Source organism: Telopea speciosissima, chromosome 5, assembly GCF_018873765.1.
Source record: "Telopea speciosissima isolate NSW1024214 ecotype Mountain lineage chromosome 5, Tspe_v1, whole genome shotgun sequence".
NCBI lineage: Eukaryota > Viridiplantae > Streptophyta > Magnoliopsida > Proteales > Proteaceae > Telopea > Telopea speciosissima.
The window spans coordinates 19,417,307-19,437,163 of record NC_057920.1 but is presented as its reverse complement, the minus strand read 5'-3'; the positions used below and the strand labels follow the sequence as shown (position 1 = coordinate 19,437,163).

Sequence of the window (19,857 nt, the reverse complement as noted above, 5' to 3'; positions counted from 1 at the left end):
TTTTTTCTTTTTTTTTTTTCACATTCATGTTTAATAGCACTTTTTCAGCAAGGGTTCAGCCTTCTTCTAGATTAATGACAGGGTTTAATAATTTCAGTGTAATCTACTTAGGTTTCAAAGTTTTAGGTTTAATGAAGTATTTGGCTAACTCTCTTTGGATTGATATTACTGCTTCCTTCTGTGAGGTTTTTGTTTTTCTTCCTTGAACCGTCCAAAGTTTAAAGTTGAAGGTGTTTTCAGCCAAACAGTGAGTTCCCTATGTTTTCGGTGGTTGTTGAGCTATGTTTTTTTCTGTATCCCTACATATCCTAAAATCAGACCTGAAATCAATATCTATCAATCAGCCATCAGCCCTGAAAAAAATGTATAATATTAGCTAATCCTTATATTTGTGATTGTACATTGAAAATTGATATTCAATATGGAGACAAATCCTTATACTTGTAAAAACTTGTATAATATTAGCTTAGAGTTTTAATACCACACTAATTGACAGAATGATTCCCCCCCTTCTCTTGTGTCAAGGGGGGAGACAAATCCTTTTTTTCAGTGGTAATGGTGTTTCTGGGGGTTATGCAATTACTAGTGTGATCTGATTTCTATCTACTTATCCAATTTCTCTAAATCTAACAAGTAATGGATCTTCCTCCAATAGTCTTTCAAGTGGTATTTGGCAGTGACTTTCTCTGAGTATGTCAAGGGATATATACAAAGAGTAATCCAAGACAAGGAGGAAAAAAAAAGAATGTTAACTGGAGCAATTCAAGACGCAGAGAAAATGTCAAGAATATTTAAAGATATCTTTGATGTTGTTTAGAAGTTAGATTTAAACAAAGGAGGAAATTAGAACCCCATTTGAGCATATTTGGTATTTTAATTTGTTGTAGATTTTTATTGGACAAAAAAACTTGTACTTACGATGTTTATTTTAACCTTTAAAAGTACTAAATTTTTTTAAATATTGGTAATAGTACATGTTCCAGAAAACAGATTTTATCAAGCACCTATGGTGTTCCAATTGTCTTCTAAAAACGTTTCTAGAACAGGTTTACCAAGCGGGTCAAAAACAGTTTCTCAACACAGAAACGAAAAAAACTGTTATGATGTTTCTTAGCACAGTTTCAGCATAGAAACAGTAGTAAGGTTATCAAACGGGCACTAAAGTTGGATGGCTGAAGTGGAGAAGTGTCGTGTGACCGACGTGTTGGGAAAACCTACTCTATCTCCATAAGTGTTTTGATGATAATAAACATATTGGACAAGGTTTTGTATGTCAATATGTCAACAGGTTTGATGATGAAATCAATAAGTCAAAGAATTAGGAGACATAAAGCACAAAGTAAAGATGTTCAGGACAAAGCTTTAAAGATCAGGATCTCAAAGGCATGCGAAGCTTCTCAAGCAAAGAAGATCTTGAAAAATCTTTTGAAGATTGAAGAACATCATTTGAAGAGAAGTCAAGACCTATATCAAGATGTTCGTGTGCACATACATAGATACACACATTGTATACTTGTAAATACATTTGCATGATATAAATGAAAATGCACATGCATCATTTAGAGAACTTAGGAGATTATAATTTAACCCCTTTTGACCTTAAAATAAGTTGGAATCAGTTAGAGAAAACCTCATAGAAGTCCCCTCAATCAAACTATCTGAATCAAGCCAAGACAGGGTATACATCGATCGGACAAATAGTAGCATCACAAGTATGTTCCAAAAAATGATCCGATCGATCGGATCAAGTGGGATGATGATCCGGTCGATAGGACTCCGATCGGATGCAAGTTTTGCCCTCCAACGGCTAGTTTTTAATGGCTATTTTTTCAACGGCTATGATCCGGTCGACTGGATCAATATTCAGGTCGATCGGATGGGTTAAAAATAGATCCGTTAGAACATATTTTGCACATGCTATAAAGGCCATGAATGAGCCTATAAATAGAAAACATGTCAGACCTTTCCACCTATCCACTACAGTCCAAAATACAACTTTTGTGAAAGGTGAAAAGTCATTTTATGTTCTAATCATTGAAGTCAAATTGTCTACATCAAAATCATTCAAAGGTTGACTTCAAAGCTCATAGACCTTCACATGCTTGCATTAGAGAAGTCTTAAAGAAAGTCATCATCATAAAACATTCATTCTTCATCATTTGGCACTTGCAAGGAGTACATAACACACTCCTTGCCTAGGTAATCTTTACCTTTATTTTTTTGTAATTTTTTATGCTTTTGAGTTAACAAAGCATTGTTGTATTAGCCTAGACTGTACTTAGGCATTGCAAGGATCCTTTTATCCTCAAAAGATTCAGATTCTCTTATCCTTAAAAGATTAGGATCCTCTTATCCCGAGAAAAAGATTGTAAAGGAGTTATTCCCACCTACTATACCGAAAAGAAGAAACTAGTGAAATTCTCTCAAAATTGAGAGAAATGGATGCAGGCTGGTTTAGCCGAACCACTATAATTCTTGTGTGTCCTCTATTTGAGTATTTATCTTTCTTTATCTTGTCTTAATTCAAGAAAAATTCAAAAAGGGTAATATTTCACTAGTGATAACCTATTCACCCCCTTCTAGGTTATCACACACGACGTAGTCTTTTAAAACTTAAAGGAAAATTTTATATGACCATTGTATGACCAGCTATGATGTATGGGATAAAATATTGGGTAGTTAAAAAGTGTCATATTGAGAAGTTTTGTGTTGGAGGGATGATGACGTTAAGATGGATGTGTGGAAAAATCTAGAAACGATAAAATAAAGAATGAGCATATTATAGTTGACTTGGGCATTGCCACAATCAATGACAAGCTACGAGAGAGTCGTTTGAGGTGGTATGGTCACGTTCAACGGAGGCCTAGGGACGTCCCAATAAATAGGAATGATATGATCCCAATTGAATGAGCTAAAAGAGCTATGGACAAGCCTAAAATGACCATAGGAGAAGTTGTGAGGAAGGACATGCATAGTATAGGCCTTGTACCAAGTATGACCTCCGATAGAACATATTGGAGGGCAAGGATCCATGTAGCAGACCCCATTTAACTGAGATGATCCTGACTTGTTGGGTTGTACTTCTTTCCTCTTACTTTCATCGTTCTTCTTTCGCTTTCTTTTATATCCCTTCTTTCATTTGTTAATTAGTGTCCATTTTTTCATTTCTCATTTCATTTACCATCCCTCTTTTCCCATATCTTCATTCCCCATTTTTGTTGTTTAGACCTCAGTTTTACCTATTTTGTTTTTTTTTTTTATCCATATAACCGAACCCATTAAGTTGGGATAAGACTGTGTTTGTTGTTGTATTAATGAATTAGTACAAATATTTAGAGATAAGCTTATTATAATTGATGATCTGAATGAACATGTTGGGAAAAATCGTAGAGGCTATAAAGGTTTACATTGAGGATATAGTTTTAAAGAGAGGAATGAGAAGAGAATCTTAATCTTAGATTTTACTGTGGCTTATGATTTATTCATTATAAGCACTTACTTTGAAAAGAGAAAGGAGCATTTCATTGCCTACAAAAGTGACTCATGCTACCTTCTTTGGCCCTACTTTACACACTATATTTTTCTTTTCCCGCATACCGCCCTTGAAAAAAGCCTTCCTTAGCTTTCGCCTTCCCACAAGAAAAAGGGTGCTTTAATTTGTTGCTTCGTACTCTTGTGAAAATGGACTACACTGCCTTTTAGTCATATATGATTAAACGAACAACTCTTATTATTCGTGTCTGTGATTCGGGCATCATACTAGGCAAATAGATATCTTCCTAACTAGAAGATTTGATAGTTTATCGTGTAAGGACTGTAAGGTTATATCAAGGGAGAGCCTAACCACACAACATACATTAGTGGTCATGGATATGTGCCTCATTACACAAAATTGTAGGAAAGTTAAGTTAATTTGCCTAAGATAAGATGGTGGAGCTTAAAATGAGATACTTTGAAATATTTTATTGATGAAGAGGTCAAACAAAGAAAGTGGGACTTTGAGGGAGACATTAATACAATGTGGAACGAGATAACTGCTTGTATTAAGAAGATTACTCAAAATGTCTTTGATGAATCAACAAGAAAATGTCATTCTTCTAGAGAGACTTGGTGGTAGGATGATGAGGTTTGAGCAGCCATTAAGACTAAGAAAGCTAGGTTTAAGACATGGTAAATGATTAAGGATGTAGAGGAGCTAAAACGGTATAGATTTGCCAGAAATGAAGCTAAGAAGATTGTTGGAAAAGCAAGGGAGAAGAAATATGAAGATTTTTATAACAATTTGAGCACAAAGGAATGAAGAAAAAAAACTCTCTATAAGATAGCTAAAGTGAGGGAAAGGAAGAGTCGAAATCTCGACCATGTTAGATGTATTAAAAGTGAATATGATAAAATACTAATAAGAGACGAGGACATTAAAAAGATATGAGAATATTATTTTTGTAGCTTACTAAATAAAGATAGTTCAAGTAATAGTGTTCCGGAAGACTGCATTACCCATCAAGACATCATATGTCATAGATATATACAAAAAAATTAAGGTGTCTAAAGTAAAAGAAACTTTAAGGAGGATGAAAGTAGGTAAGGCACAAGGCTCAGATGAGGTCCCAATAGAAGTGCGGACGAGCTTAGGAATATGTGATTTATCTTGGCTAATTAATCTGTTTTATAAGATTATGAGAACAAGGAAAATGTCAGATAAATGGAGAAGAAGCATCGTGGTTTCGATTTACAAAAATAAAGGTGATATTCAGAGCTGTAGTAACTATAAAGGCATAAAACTAATGAGTCATTGTCACGCCCCTATTCCAACAAAGAATAAATTACAATAAAATGGTGTAATTAGGATGACACGTATCATCCCAATAAACTACCAAGATCACAGTCCCAAGCCATAGTCATAACCTAATATCAATTTACATTAACATCAAAGTACGAAAAAAGAAAACAATATTATATTTTCATGAATCAATATTCAAGCGGAAGCGTTTAAGAAATAGTTACATCATGTTCAATCATCTACGTGATACAATAAAGTTATAACAATATTCTTGATTGAACATAACGTAACTACTCAAAATATTAGATATAACATATAATGTTTACATAAGGGCTCGAAGCCCCAAAAGAATAAAAAATGGGAACAAGTCTAAAAATTAATATGGCCTATAGGCACAGTCGTCACAAGGACATCCATCGCCGTGCTCCTCGATCATAGCCTCTGGGTCCTCAGTACCGATATCATCTTATTCCAAGGTCTGAACATCGAGTCCAGCAAAATAGGCATCACCTACAGCAACATCTAAAAGAGTACAGACAAAGGGAGTTAGATCCACTAAGCCAGTGAGGGGGTGGGGTAATGCACAAACATACATAAATCACAGATAGTCCATGGTGCATGTAATTATTATCAATTTGCCACCTAAAACACAAGTCTAAGTCAAAGGTACATGCTATTGCAATAACTCGGGAGTTACTGTGGGTCTTTCCATTCTCGCCATAGGGAAACCTCAGCAAAAGAAATGATTACATTAGAGTTTGAAGTTCCTACCTAGCAGTGATGGCAGCCGGTAGCCGTTGATGACAATAGGAACCTTCACTTCAGCTCTCCAAACCTCTCTTTTCTACCTTCTTCTTAAGAGCTCAATTTCTAAACCATAAGAGAAATAAAATAAAACCTGAGCTCAAATTTCTATTTATAACCTTTAGTCACTGTGGCTCGTTTGCCTATACAGCTTTAAAGTATAAATCACATTAACTCTGCTCATCAGGATGGGTGGCCCACCATCACCACTCTGTAAGGTGTACAAAGTAGGCAATGGATCTCACAATGTGGTGAGACATAAGCAAGAAGGCCCGATACAAGGCACGTGGGTCCTACAAAGAATTAATGTTGTTTGATCGTTCAAGATCACTAGATGACCAAACTGGCTGATCATGGATCGACCTCTGAAATCGATTGGTGGTTGTTATTGAACTTAATTAGCAGGATTTTGCTCTAAAGCCTCGACCAATACATTAAAGGGAATTTAAAGCGTACCTCATGGGCCTTAATAGTCATTGTCCACAAATCATCAGTGTTAATGAGTGCCCTGGTGGGACCTATATCATTTAAAATTAATAATTAGACTTGGTTCAAGTGCGGGTATGACACCAGTGATGTGGGTGTTGGGCACCATTTTAGCCTCGGGTTCTATTGAAAGGGTATTATAACTAATCATGCCTTCTTGGTAATGGGGGAATCAACAATCTTTTGCATTGTTCCCGCACCATTGGCTAATACTCATTTAATTATTATGCTAAACCGGCTCATGCAAATTGAAGAATGATTATTAGAAAAGTGAGGGCATTATGGACATTTTGTGTGGGTCAAATCTTTTCTTGAGGGAGGCATTGAGATCTGTCTTCATCCTATTGTTATCACTGCTACTGGGTGCAAAAATGAGGTGTTTACAAAATGCCCCTCTTTGACCGAGACTTGTGCAACAGCCGAAGGACAAAGATAAGAAAGTACCTCATTTTTCCACTAGGAGCATGTACTGCCAGCATCCTACTCAAGGATGGTGAAGGTACAAATGCAAAAACAAGTGATAAAATCGAACTAGATGAAATCGATCGAAAAAATGACGGGTAAATCCAGATGATTGACATCGATGTGTTCCATCGTCAGACTTGGTCTACAAGATGCAAATGTCCTGAAAGTGATCGGGGAATCTTGAAAAATGCCTAGGAGGGATTCCACCCCCTTGTAAGGCCCCAAATCTGGGACAAGGATATGGTGCTGGCCCTTATGGACCGTCGTTAAATAACGGTAAAATACTATAACCAATCATATGCGGAACTATAAACATTCATCAATATTCACATGTATCCAAGGTATCAAAAGTCTGCAGCAAAAACTGAAACTACAATATTTTTGCACTACTCAGTAATCCCATACTATACTATCTCTACTGTGTACAACTGTATTGTATCAACAACTCTATTTCAAATACTATATCTACTATATCATCAACTCTATTACAAATACTACATCTACTGTATCAATACATCCAAGATCATTCTAAAATTTACATCTCATAATGTACCTCCCAAAAAGATAAAAGTGTATCTTATACACCAAAAGTTCATCTCTACCACTAACTCTGTCTCTGATTCTGGCTCTCTACTTGGAAGGGGCTACATTCTTTTCCTTCACTCTCTTGATACAGCCGACACACGGGCACTCGACATGTGGGTGTCCTACTATGAAAAACAATGATATCTATAGGATGAGCTACACTAGCCCAATGAGAAAGAACACATTTCATATCATGCTAATGAATACGAACAATCTTGCTATGTTGTGCAAATCACAATATGATATGCTACTATGATAACTATGAGTCTGTAATATTATGTTTGATCATACTATAACTATGATACATGACTATGTACCCAATGAAAACATTGTCTATGTTTTATTCTCTGTCTTCACTTTGCTTTGTCTGTTATTCTCTGTCTTTGCTTTACTTTATCTGTGTTTTGGATGATCTGCCACTTAGCTTGTATGGAGGACACACATAACTCTACTATGGGGATTTGGGAAGATCCAACTATGGGGATCAGAGAGGATCCGAACTCTGTGTATATGTAAGAGTTAGCATAACTACTGAACTCAAGACATATACCTATGGGAATCACTGAAGATTCGGTTGTTTGCTATGGGAATCAATGAAGATTCGACTATGTGAATCATTTAAGATTCGTCTGTGTCTGTGTATCTCTACCAATACCTAGACCCTTTGGTTAAAGGGTGGGCAGTCACAAGTTCGTTACTTTGCTTTTTTGTGTTGCCCCTTTAGCACTCCTTTACTTTATCGCCACATCCAATCCTCAGTATCTACCTCAACTCCAGGATGTGTAGGACATTGATGGAATCCCCAAAAAGGTTGAGGACCCAATAGCCTTCTCACTCCTATTGTTGAACTAGACATTGATTAAACCTTCAACTTCAACTCGTCTGCTCTGTCCTTTACTACTATCGCCCTTTACTCTACTAACAAGGATGCACCCTCCTTCTTCGGGATAAGACAAAAGAAAGTGTGATTGACCCCTTTAATCTAATTGGCGTTAAAGAAGAAGGCGATATGGCTACGCTATGAGGTCTTCCTTTATGATATCCCGGGTAGTAAGAAAGAAGCCCATGCTTGAAACCATCCGCCCTGGAGCCCCGAGACCTTAAGGAGTGAATTGCATCTAAAATCTTCTCTTCTTTGGGGATAGAACTCAAAACTTCCAAGTGGGCGCAAGAATAAACTTGTTTAGCGATTGACTTTGCAGAGGAACATGATCCAAGTGGAGCATTGAAAATGTCTTGAAGTGCTTAACACACTCCTTTATATCCTTGACGGTGGAGCCATCAGGGAAGTGAGCTAGATGATGGAGTTAACATTGACATTTGCCTTGACGGACCGATGGAAGTAAGCATTGTTTGAGTCGCCTAAATCGAGCCATTTGATTCTTGATTTACATTGTTAAGCGTACTTTACTTTGCTTTACTGTATTAAACAGTTCTTGACTTTGATTCTATCTTATCATGCCTTACTTTACTAATAAATAATCACAAAACATCATCTTTTTTCTATTTTTTTAAAAAACATATAAATCATGGAGGCAATGATACTATGTACTATAATGGAAACACATGCAGAATATGATAGGATTCCCCTCACCTGTCTGTATCTATCTTTACTGTGTCTATACTGTACTTGACAATAGCTCTACTATCTCTCTACTACACTTTAGTAGTGTAACTGGTGCTCCTCTGTCACTGGTGGATCAATCGGGATCCCTACAACCATTTCAATATCAATATCTCCTCTTTTATACTCTTAGAATGGTGGGAATGGTCTCCCGCCATCCAAACTTAACTAAACTTATCTATTTAGCCCTACTTGGGCATCTAGGCAACATTGGACAACTTAACAGTCGAACCAATGGCCAAAATTGGGAAACCTAACCCTAAAATTAGGGTTTTTACTGCTCTTTTCCACATAACTTTGTGGAAACTTATCCTCTTTGTACGAAATTCATTCCTACAGCATAACAACTGTACTATGCAACTTTCTAATGGATCAAAACATCCAAAACTAAAAATAAACCAAATAAGAATTTAGGGTTTACCTTTTTTGGGCTTGAAACCCTAACTTTATCTCGATTCTTCTATCTTCTCAACACAAATGATGATCCTTCGTTGTTTGCAACTTGATTCAACGGTGAATCGATGCTGAAATCACTTCTCCTTTAGTTTCCCTTCTTTTTCTCTTTTCTCTCTAGTTTTCTGGCTCTTTGGAATAAACCAAATGAGCCCTAAAACACACTAAATAGGGCTGGTTCAAGTTTTGTCGGTTGCTACTTGCTGCAGGTTTTTCGCAGTTTCTGACCGGTATTTTGGCCACAACTTTCTCATCCTATATCCGTTGAACTCACATCTTATATGGTAAAGTAGATAATTGAATTATTTACATTTCTCGTGTTTTGGGCTTTCCCAAAATACGGCCCTAAGGTCCTCAAAAGTTCCCACAAAGTCAACTTTTGACTAGAAGTGCTAAAATATCTATTTTTTGGTCTTTGTTATGGGACACCCGTAGGGTCCGTACTCACTGTAGGGTCTTTCTAACTTTACTAAATAGTCGTAAATAGGGAAAATAATCACATTTACCTTTACTTTCAAAGTATCTCAGTTGGGCTAACTTGCATTGGATTCCGTGAAAATGAATCCGCTTTCACCTGATAAACAATGAAGATTCAATATTATATACTTTTCTGGGGACGAGGACTTTTAGGCTTATTGTGACCCAAGGATTGGGGGTATGGTTCTTAGGCCATTGTGGAATGCTTTCCCATGACTTGTTTGAACATCCCACTATCTGTTGCTTATATGTTTTCCATTTGTAAATGGATGCTTTATTGTGACTTAACCTTATGCTCATTTTGTATTTTTCCTCTTTTTGGAGGTCATCGAGAGATTTAAAAAATATGGGTCCACTGATATGGTCCTGCAATGGTACACAGATCTATGCCCAATCCGTGAAGGAGGCCATCAAGGAGGCTAACTTTGAAGATTTTGTCTAGTTGTAGGCATGCAACTGTGACTTAGATCTTTACTATGCCTTGGTAAAGAGGTGGTGGCCGTCAACCCATACGTTCTGCTTTACTTGTTGGGACATGACCATTACCCCTTTCTGCTTCTATGTATATATGGATCTACTCTTTGGAAAGAGGCCTATCTCCACCTGGCCAGCAGGATGGGAGCACAATAAGAGGAGGATCACCACTTTGATAGGGGAGTGTCCAGGGACTCCCAAGCCTCACACCACTTGGTTCTGGAGTAAGTGGCAGAATGTGGAGGTTACCAATGAGCCCTCCAAATTTAAACGGGACCAACTCACTAGGAGCTTTTTGACGTTCATGTTGGGCAACTCTCTTCAGCACCAGTAGTAATCAGATCAGCCTCTGCCTTTTGGCTTATCTAGAATCTGGATAGGCTGAGTAACATACATAAATATCCTATTTTTTTTTCCTGATTGATTTTCTTTTGCTTGAATGAAATCCTAACTTTCATTTTCTTCCTTGTAGGCTTGGTGCTTTGACCATCTCAAGGTCGGGGCACCCAATTTGCAAGACTTTAGCGATTAGTTCTTCCCTTACGAGGAAAGATACATCGCTAGCAATTGTTTGCATCGCCACTACTATTCACTCTTCGAGATACTTGATTTTCAAACCTCTACCACTTGACAAACTTGATTTGGACTGAAATTTTACAAGCGAGCAAGAGACCTAGGTATCTACCTGGGTTCATAGATCTATCAAGTGACAAATGTTTAGTCTGTAGAACCTAACACAATGCAATGAAGAATGGAAACGCAAACAACAACCCATAATATGCACAAGGATTTACCTGATTCGGAAAGATTGCCTACGTCCACAGTGAGATGAGATCTATTTCACTATCAATGGAGAATAGGATTACAGTCGCTCGTCCTCGCACCTCTATCAGATTTTCGTTACAGAGAAAGAACCCTTTTTTTTTTTTGATAGGTCAGAGAAAGAACCCTTGCTACAGGTTTATAGCGAAACCCTATACAAGAAATTTACTGAAATACCCATACAATCCTTAAAAATTTTCCAATCATCAGAAGTCAAGACACCAAACTTCAACATAGTCCGCCTTCATAAGCTTATCAAGAAGGGTTGTTTGATTAGTTTGCCCTTCAAAATATACGACCAAACTAATATACATTTAACATAAGCCAATATAACGAGGCATTTCCTTCAAGAAGAATGAGAAGTAAAAGCAATCAATCCCATTTTATTAACTAAATAAAAGACTAGAATCAATCCAATACCTTCTGTTAGTTTTATTATCCGGTTAAAAAAAATTAATATTGTAGATAGAAGGAATTGTACAAGGTGGAGGCTATCAGAAGCAGATGATACTAATTCCACTGCTCCACGAGCCATATATACATGAGATGATGGCTTTGACACAAGCTGAATAAAATAAATTTCCAATGAAAATAATGAAAAACTGGTGTAATTAGAGTACAGTTGTTGCCAATGATGTATTATCCAAATATTTGTTGTATGACAGCCTCAGCATTTCCATTGTATTGCGCTAGAAGACTGATCGCATCAGCCCTCGGCAAAGCAAGAAATTCCTGCAACAATCCAGAATACAAACAAGACAAAAAAATTATGATCAGCTTTTCCAAAGCAAAGGCCTAACATATTCAGGAAAAAAGCTCCAGTTTCTATTTAATGCACTTTCTGGGAATAAATGCATGTTTCTAATATGCTTATGCTCAAGTCTGGAAACAGCCTCATTGTGAAAGCAGGGGTATGGCTGCGTACATTATAACCCCCCCCCCCCCCAGACCCCGCGGTGGTGGGAGAATTGTGCACTGGGTGGGTACGCCCTTTTTTATGCTCAAAAGAGCATTGTTCCCTTATCCCCTCTCCTTCTCCCCCTCCCCTCAAAAAAAAAACAAAAAAAGAAAAAAGAAAGAAAAAAAGAGGGGGGACAGAATGTTCCATCACTGCAAACCACAAGGAAGAACTGTTGTTTCTGTTAAGTTTGATACCATCTGGAAACCCTATGAATATTATAAAGGTAAACATCAATCCTGGCCCCCTAAGGGTCTGGTAAAAGAAAATAATAATTCAAGATTTATCCACGTAACAAACAATGAACTGTGTTAACCTGGTTGCCAATGCAGGCAGGGATCAAAAGACCCAAAATAGACTCTGGGTAATGAGCCAAATAAAGAAACTAGGATTCCGATTAATTAAAAGAACTGGGTAGCAGAAACTAGCAAGCGAATTCTAGAAATTTCAGCTATCAGAACTAGTGTTGTTTGGGAGAAAACTGACAACAAACAGACCATGACTCAGAGTAGTCCCAAACTTGGGTTGAGTGAGCAACAGGACCACCACAATCACATGGTTCTGGTTTTTCAACTTTCTAGGCCAATCCGATTGGATTTTAGGTCAAATGCTGAGTAGCAGATACTAGAGTTAAACAATAAAAAATGAGTGCAAGTCGGAATAATAAATTGAATTCCATAGGTATATGGTCTAAAAGGAATTACAGAACAGAACTTCTATTGAAAATAGCGAAGAAAGTAGACGTTAAAGTTAAGAACAGTAACAGAGAAGAGGAAGAAAACAAAGTATAAAATAAGCAAAGAGAACTGAAAGGGAAGAAAAAAAGAAAAGAGAAAGCAGAGTTGAATGATAGAGAGAGAACACCATTGGACAACTTCCTAGATTTTAGGACTCTAAGAAAGACCGACATGTGACTTTTCTGGACTAATTAGATACAAGACTTGAGTAACCTACTGAAATTAACTAACAAGGAAAATGCTAAGGTCGCAAAATCGCATTACACAGAGTCATGTCATGGCGGCCAATCAGCAGTCAGGAACATAATTTTTTTATTTCCCTACCTTCTATTTAGTGGGATTTGCATGTCACAAAGATCCTGTATGACGTGTTTGTATTGGAAACATGAACAGCATTGATCATGATTTTGTGACCTTATCAAAACCCTACTTACAAATAATCCCCATACATAAGGGGAGAAGTTAGAGTGAAGTCTAGTCTTCTTACAACTCTCCCTTATCCAGCAACCTAATCAATTTGGATCAACGGATGGGTCCCACAACATAATCAGGTTTATTTAGCTAAGCTTCTTGCACCTCTCTTCTAGTGAAGAAACAAAAGCCCAGACTTTGGGGCTAGGGTTCTTGGTCTTCTAGGATTTTGGTGGAAAATATTTCATTTTCAGTTAAGAAGCCAGCTTCTCAGAATCAGAGCAGCAGAACCGGGGAAGTTTAACCAAGCATGCACTTGTTAAGACTTGAGCTTCCCTTTGGGCTTCATATATGAGCTTTATAAGTCAGCTTAATCCAATAAAAACCCCAGTTGAAACAAAAACCTGACAAACCCATTATACGTTTAGGGAAAAGGTTCTCTGAGCCGCCAGGACAGGGTATGCTAGCACCTCTGTGTGTGTGTCTCTCTCTTCCTCATATGAATGACGTCACTTCCTTCCTATGTACGATACCGTTTTGGCGCACCTCAATGGTGCATTCCCCTATGTTACTTGTTCAGAGAACCCTCTCTCACACCTTTAACATAAACTAGCTAACCCCCCCCCCCCCCTCCCCAACAAAAAAAAGCCAGTGTACGAGGCTCCCGGTACTGCAGGGTCTGGGAAGGGGCAAATGTATGTAGCCTTACCCCCTGCTTCACAGGAGAGGCCGTTTCCAAGTTTTGAACCTGCAACCCAACAGGTTGTAATAGCGCAACTTAACCGTTGCGCCAAAGCTCGCCCACTATAAATTCTCACAAAACACACATATAATACCACAGCCCCTTGTGCGCGTGTGTGTGTGTCTATATATATGAGTTTGGTGGAAAATATTCCATTTTCAGGCTTCTCATTGGATCCACGATTTGGAGGCTTCTCAAAATCAGAGAAGCAGAACCTGGGAAGCTTAACCACGGATGCACTGAATAAGACTTGTGGTCCCCTTTGGGCCCCATAAATGGGCTTTATTATTCAGCCCAATACAATACAAACCCCACTAAAAACAAACACCTAACTGACAAACCCATATATACCTTTAACATAAATTAGCCCCCAAAGCATAAAATAAATTCTCATATCACATACACACAAATAATACCACAGCTCCTTGTACAGGACTACATCAAAACACCTCCACATAATCATACACCAGGAAGGGTTGTCAAGTAGAGAGAAAAAGAGAGGTGAGGATGCGTACCAGATGAGTGGGTTGAGAATGGGAAAGGTGGTACTGGTTAATATCTAAGACACTAAAATTGGATTCTAGACCCAGTCCTGTATTATAGGCCAACAGACTAGACCAACTTATCCAGCTGACCATCTTGTCATACCTTGAGATTGCTTGAATTGAATGAAGAGGCATAGCTAGTATCCCAATTGCAAGTGCTAATACCAGATGAAGAACTTAAGCTAGTGGACGGAGTTCTCATGTAATACACTACAAGTGCATGTAGTTAAGTGATTAAAGACAAGCGGCATAGAAGTTGTAAAAGAGGTTTTTCCCCCCCTCTCACCGATAATGCCACACATCTATAACTTGCTTTACGTGACACAGGTATTGACAGGAAAAATACTCGAAAAGCTGTACACTTCAGCATACTGGCGTAAATTTTATTTGTGGCCATGAATAAATAAATAAATAAAATAACAAAATTGTGCCAATTGTGTCCTTACAGCCCTTGGACATTATCCCACTTAAAGATGGCAAACATGGAAAATTCAACGAAGACTTATCGATCCAAGACAACCTAAGGTTTTGAATTTTAAGGCTGAACTACAACGAAAGTTGGTGGAGAAAAATTTCTAACAAAATAGGGTTAAGAAATAAATGAAATTAGGGGATCCATACAAAATCGGATATTGTTATGGGACTGTGAACAGTACTCATGAACAATTGCTTCACATAAAATATTTTCTTTTATTTTACATTTTCTTCCATTGTCATTTTTTTAGTTGGACATTGACAATGAAGCATATTTGGACATGATCGAGTTAGTGAAACAATCCTGCCTTATGATGTGGAGTCCCCATGGGTGCCAATCATATCAATGATTAGGATCATTAATGTAGTCCTAGATAGGTAGGAGACCTACTAGGAGCCAGATAACAGGATCAATAGCAAAAGGGGGTTGCTGGTTCGAATGGACAACACTAGGTTTTAGGTTAATTCTAGGGTTTAGGATGGGAATTTGGGAATGGGTCTTATATGGCTTTAATATGCAGGTTTAGGGGGGTTATTATGAGATAAAAATAATTGGATTTGGTTAAGTTCAAAAAATCTGCAGAATTAGGGTTAGGGTTTCGGGTTTTAGGTTTTAGATTCTAGGCTGAATTTAGGGTTTCTAATGGGAATTTAGGGCAGGGTTTTGGATCGAGTATAGGGGGGAGTGTGGGGGATGTATGCTGGAAGTTTAGCACAGATCTGATGGTTGGAAGGTGAATGCTTGGGGATCAAGCTACAATTCGAAGGAATAGTTGCAGGTTTAATGAAGAGGATGGAAGGCTGACTGTAGTGATCTGATTGGGTCAATGGAAAGGATGGATTAGGTTAGAGGATGAAGAGGGGAAGGATATATGCAGGAAACTAAAATTACTTACTGGTTTGATCTCCTTCAAAGGCAGCAGCAGCAGCAGCTTGAAGAAGCTCGATTGAAGAAGAAGAAGAACCTCCCGGTACTGGACAGACGCAAGGAGTCGTGAGATTCCACTCACCCTTCACCTTGAAATCCACAAGGCAACACTCACACAAGGGAGCAATAACAGCAACAAAGGCAGCAAGCATAAAACTGAGTATTTATTAATCAAAATTCGTTTTCAATACATGGCCCCTGTACAACCTTATATAAAAGACTCAAAATTAAACTCCTACACTAAAAAGGAAAGGCCTAACCCAATCCTTAACCTATTAGGTAACTTAAACTAACTAGGAAACTAAAATACTAAAAGAAATAGACTCAAAACATGACTAAACTTATAGAGTCCTAATCCAGCCCAACTTACATCACATGACGACTTAAGTTGTCACATGACCACTTAACCAAGTCACATGATCACTTAAATTGAACCAATTGGATGCAACCAATTTGAACCAGTTCAATTAAAAAAACAGAAAAATAAACTAAGTATTGGGCTAATCCCGTATGCAACCTATGTACCCCTAGTTTAGGCTTATTAAAGTGGCATAATACATAGAAAACCCTTGGGAACAAAGGCCCAACATGTATATAACCCAACCCTAAGCCTATTTCTAAAGAAATAAGCCAATTTCTATGATGAACCTACATCAATCATAGTTTAAAAACTCATCTCGTTTCGGTGTCTCGACCAGGTTGAGACAACCGAAACCTCAAAATTTCGCCGAAATGTTGTATTTTTTTTTGTACTTTTGCTTGGCCATTTAAGGGTGCAAAAGACCGAGTTGACCGAAATGAGCGAAATACCGAAACGAAATGACAAAAAATTTCCAAAAATTTCGGTCGAAACATTGACTATTTTGGGTTTTGACATTTCATATGATGTTTCGTCTCTAGGAGTAAAAAATTACCAAAATATTTGAACTCCCAGCGAAATTTCGCCGAGTTTTTGAACTATGATTAGGATACCATCATTTTTGGAAAAAAAACAACATCCTGAAATTTATAATGTTTAAGATGTTTTCCAACTGCTTGTATTGCATTTTAGTAAAATAATTTCCCTTTTCTTAATCCAAATGCAATTTTGTATTGGATTTTGACAAATTGTGTAAAATCTTATTTGAAAATTAATGAAGCATTAATGAAGAAGAAGAGGATAGAGATCAACGAGCTTTGGTAGTGGGTTTCTAGAAGCCTAAAGGACTAAGTTCTGAAATCATAATGATAAACAGAATATGAAAATTAATAAGCGAATCAGAAATACAGATATGCTCCTAAGGCTGGTCGAGTACTCTATTCAGGTGGGAGAACAGAATATTAAAAATTAAACCCAATCCAATGGTCAGATTCCTAGAATCTGAAGAATCCTACTTGTGATAGGAGATTCCAGATAGGAGAATTGATACAGGATTTTGAAGAAGTCTCAGAACAGCATGCAAAAAACTCAGATTAAGACATTAAGTTAATATTGATAACAGAACTCAATTCAGCAGTAGAACAGAAACCTGAAATTAGAATTCGTAAACAGAATCTGAAACTGGGTTTTCTGAAATCATACTTGCCATAGGACTCTAAGAAAACATTATCAAAATCAAATTTTGCAACCATAGAGATGTTCAGAACAGAAACCACGATGGCTATGTATGGAACCAGATTTGAAACCCAGTGGCTTGTAAGGGTAGGAATTCAAGAAACTAAAAGAAAGATTGAATTTTAATGTTGAAAATAGATCCACAATTTTATAAGAATGATAAATAGATCAATCTAAAGATAACACCTTTAAGCCAATAAAGAAGATGCACAGAAATAGAAAGTAGGGAAATGACCTGGGTTTCGATTATTGATAAAGGAAAAAATGAATAGAAGAAAGATAAGATAAATGCTTCAAGAATCCCATCTGAATCACTAACTTGGTATCCCACCAAGAAGCTTCACTGCATAAAAAAAAGAGCGTCCCAGTGCACAAGGCTCCCGCTACTACAGGGTCTGGGAGGGGCAAATGTATGCAGTCTTAACCCCCTGCTTCGCAGGAGAGGCTGTTTCCAAGTTTCGAACCCGCAAGCAATAGGTTGCAATAGTGCAACTTAACCGTTGCACCAAGGCTTGCCCACTGCATCTCAGATTCTCACAGCAAAAAAGTGTTCTGAATCTCACAGAGCTAAAGGGATGAAAATCAATTCCTTCATCAAATTCGTATCCAAGGCTGTAGACCCTTACAAACTTATACAAAAGACTCAAAACAGGAAGTCAGGAATCAAATTAAGCATAAAACTCCTCCAGCCAATAGCTTACCTTGAAGGTAGTATACTACTACTAAGACGAAGGAAAGTAGCTAAAAATAACGCTGGACTCATAGAGTCCTAATCCTGCCGAACTGAAACCCTTTAATAATAAAATAAAAAATATAACTCTAACTAGAGTAACTAATAAAGTAAATCCTGTATTCCTACGTCCTACCCATAATTTAGGCCCATTAAAGTGGCCTATTACAAAGAAAACCCATTGGACCAAAGGCCGAACACATATGTAGCCCAACCCAATGCTTATTTCCACTAAAATAAGCCCACTTCTGTGTCTTATCTGCATCCTATGATACCACCCCATTAATTCAAAAAACTATATGATGCAGCCAGCCAATCCTAGATTCTAGCTTAGGAATCAGAGATAAGATTGGCTGTTCCATAAGTTCGGATCTGATGTATTTCCTGACAAACCAGGGTCTGAGCTTGCTGGTTTTGACATTCTAGCAGCCTGGAATGGGGAAAAGAAAGAATAAAGAAGAGAAGAAAGAGAACAGGTTGCTGTCCAAAGAAAATGGAAAGACAACTGTAGGGATGACACAGAAGAGAGATTCAAAAAGTAGGGATGGCATAAAATCCAAATTGAAATAAATGCACCATGCATTGTGAACACAATTATTCGTGCTCATCTAGAATTCACAAAGTTCTCTTTAAGATTCCAGTCTTGATCATATTAGAAATGCTAAAACTGAGTCAGCTACTATAAACCAAACTCTGTTACTACTTACTAGAGAAAATCATGAACATATTCCTCCCCCCCCACAAAAAAAAAAAAAGGTCTTGGGACCAGAATATATCAAGGACAATCAAAATTCAAACTACTCAAAATGAAAAATTTAAAAAAAGACAACTTTTATCCAGCACATTGACCATCGACATTTAACCCTCCCCAAAAGAAAAACAAAAGTTTCACTGATGTGGCACAGTATACAATTGAAAAAAGAATATTGAGAAAGGATGACTCACCATCACTTTGAGTATTGCATTTTCATCACAGATGACATCTCTACATGACACTTGATTTGGGCTCCCACCATCTTCAGGCATCCTTCCGGTTGAGGAGAGAGTAACTTGGGAAGACTCATTCGTGCAAGTATCTGCATTTGTCTTTGAGGTTGCATTGGTAAGTAAAGGAGTATTGATTTCTTTAAAAGAGTCAATCTTTAGAAGTCCTTCAAAGCGGTCTTTACACATTTGGAGTCTGAACCACTCATTATGAGTATGAAGTGTTGCTCTTACTAGCTTCATTAGTTGTGGTTCTTCAATGCCAAGCCTCCGACCCATTGCAGCCTACATGAGTGCATGATGGTTTTCAATTGGAGTCGACAAGAGATGATGAGTACCAATTCAGAGATGCCATATGGATATGGATTATAGAATCAAAACAGTAAACATAAATATATATTTATTATAAGGGGTGCAACATCTTCAGAAAAAAGAAACAGTAGGCCTCCCAATACCGTACTAGGCCAGAAACCAAACTGCAGAGCTATACAAAAAAGTTGTTGCAGATCTAACAGATATATATCCATACAATCTATATCTGAAACCCCAGAAAAACTAGATCCTAGGCTTCTTCAGCTCCCAGGTATGGATTAAAATTAGGCCACTGATAGTATTAGGGTTCGGTCTATAGTTTTAAGTATTCGATTTGTAATGGGCTGTATTATAAAACCAAAAAGTATAGCCTTAAGGGCTTGTATGCAAATTAGTTTCCAACAAAGAAATTTATTGTGACCCTCTTTTAAATATCTCTTTAATATTGTATTGGAGGCCAAGTAATTAGGTT

The 19,857-nt window shown here is 37.5% G+C and overlaps 2 protein-coding genes across 4 annotated transcripts in view; both read right to left on the bottom strand.

The window, feature by feature from the left end:
- Window positions 1-5,429, bottom strand: part of LOC122660890 (presequence protease 1, chloroplastic/mitochondrial-like) — a 58,571-nt gene extending 53,142 nt beyond the window's left edge. Inside the window, exon 1 of the mRNA XM_043856144.1 lies at window positions 5,423-5,429. The gene's annotated coding sequence lies outside the window, so the exon portion shown is untranslated. The remainder of the gene's footprint in view (window positions 1-5,422) is intronic.
- A 5,897-nt stretch (window positions 5,430-11,326) lies between these two features.
- The window catches only part of LOC122662056, an 83,363-nt gene continuing 74,832 nt past the window's right edge, over window positions 11,327-19,857 (bottom strand). For all 3 annotated transcript variants that reach the window (XM_043857610.1, XM_043857612.1, XM_043857613.1), the window contains exons 11-12: window positions 19,035-19,358; window positions 11,327-11,702 (exon numbers count right to left, since the gene is read on the bottom strand). In XM_043857610.1, coding sequence (XP_043713545.1) covers window positions 11,610-11,702; window positions 19,035-19,358 — 417 coding nt within the window. In that variant the 3' untranslated portion in view covers window positions 11,327-11,609. The remainder of the gene's footprint in view (window positions 11,703-19,034; window positions 19,359-19,857) is intronic.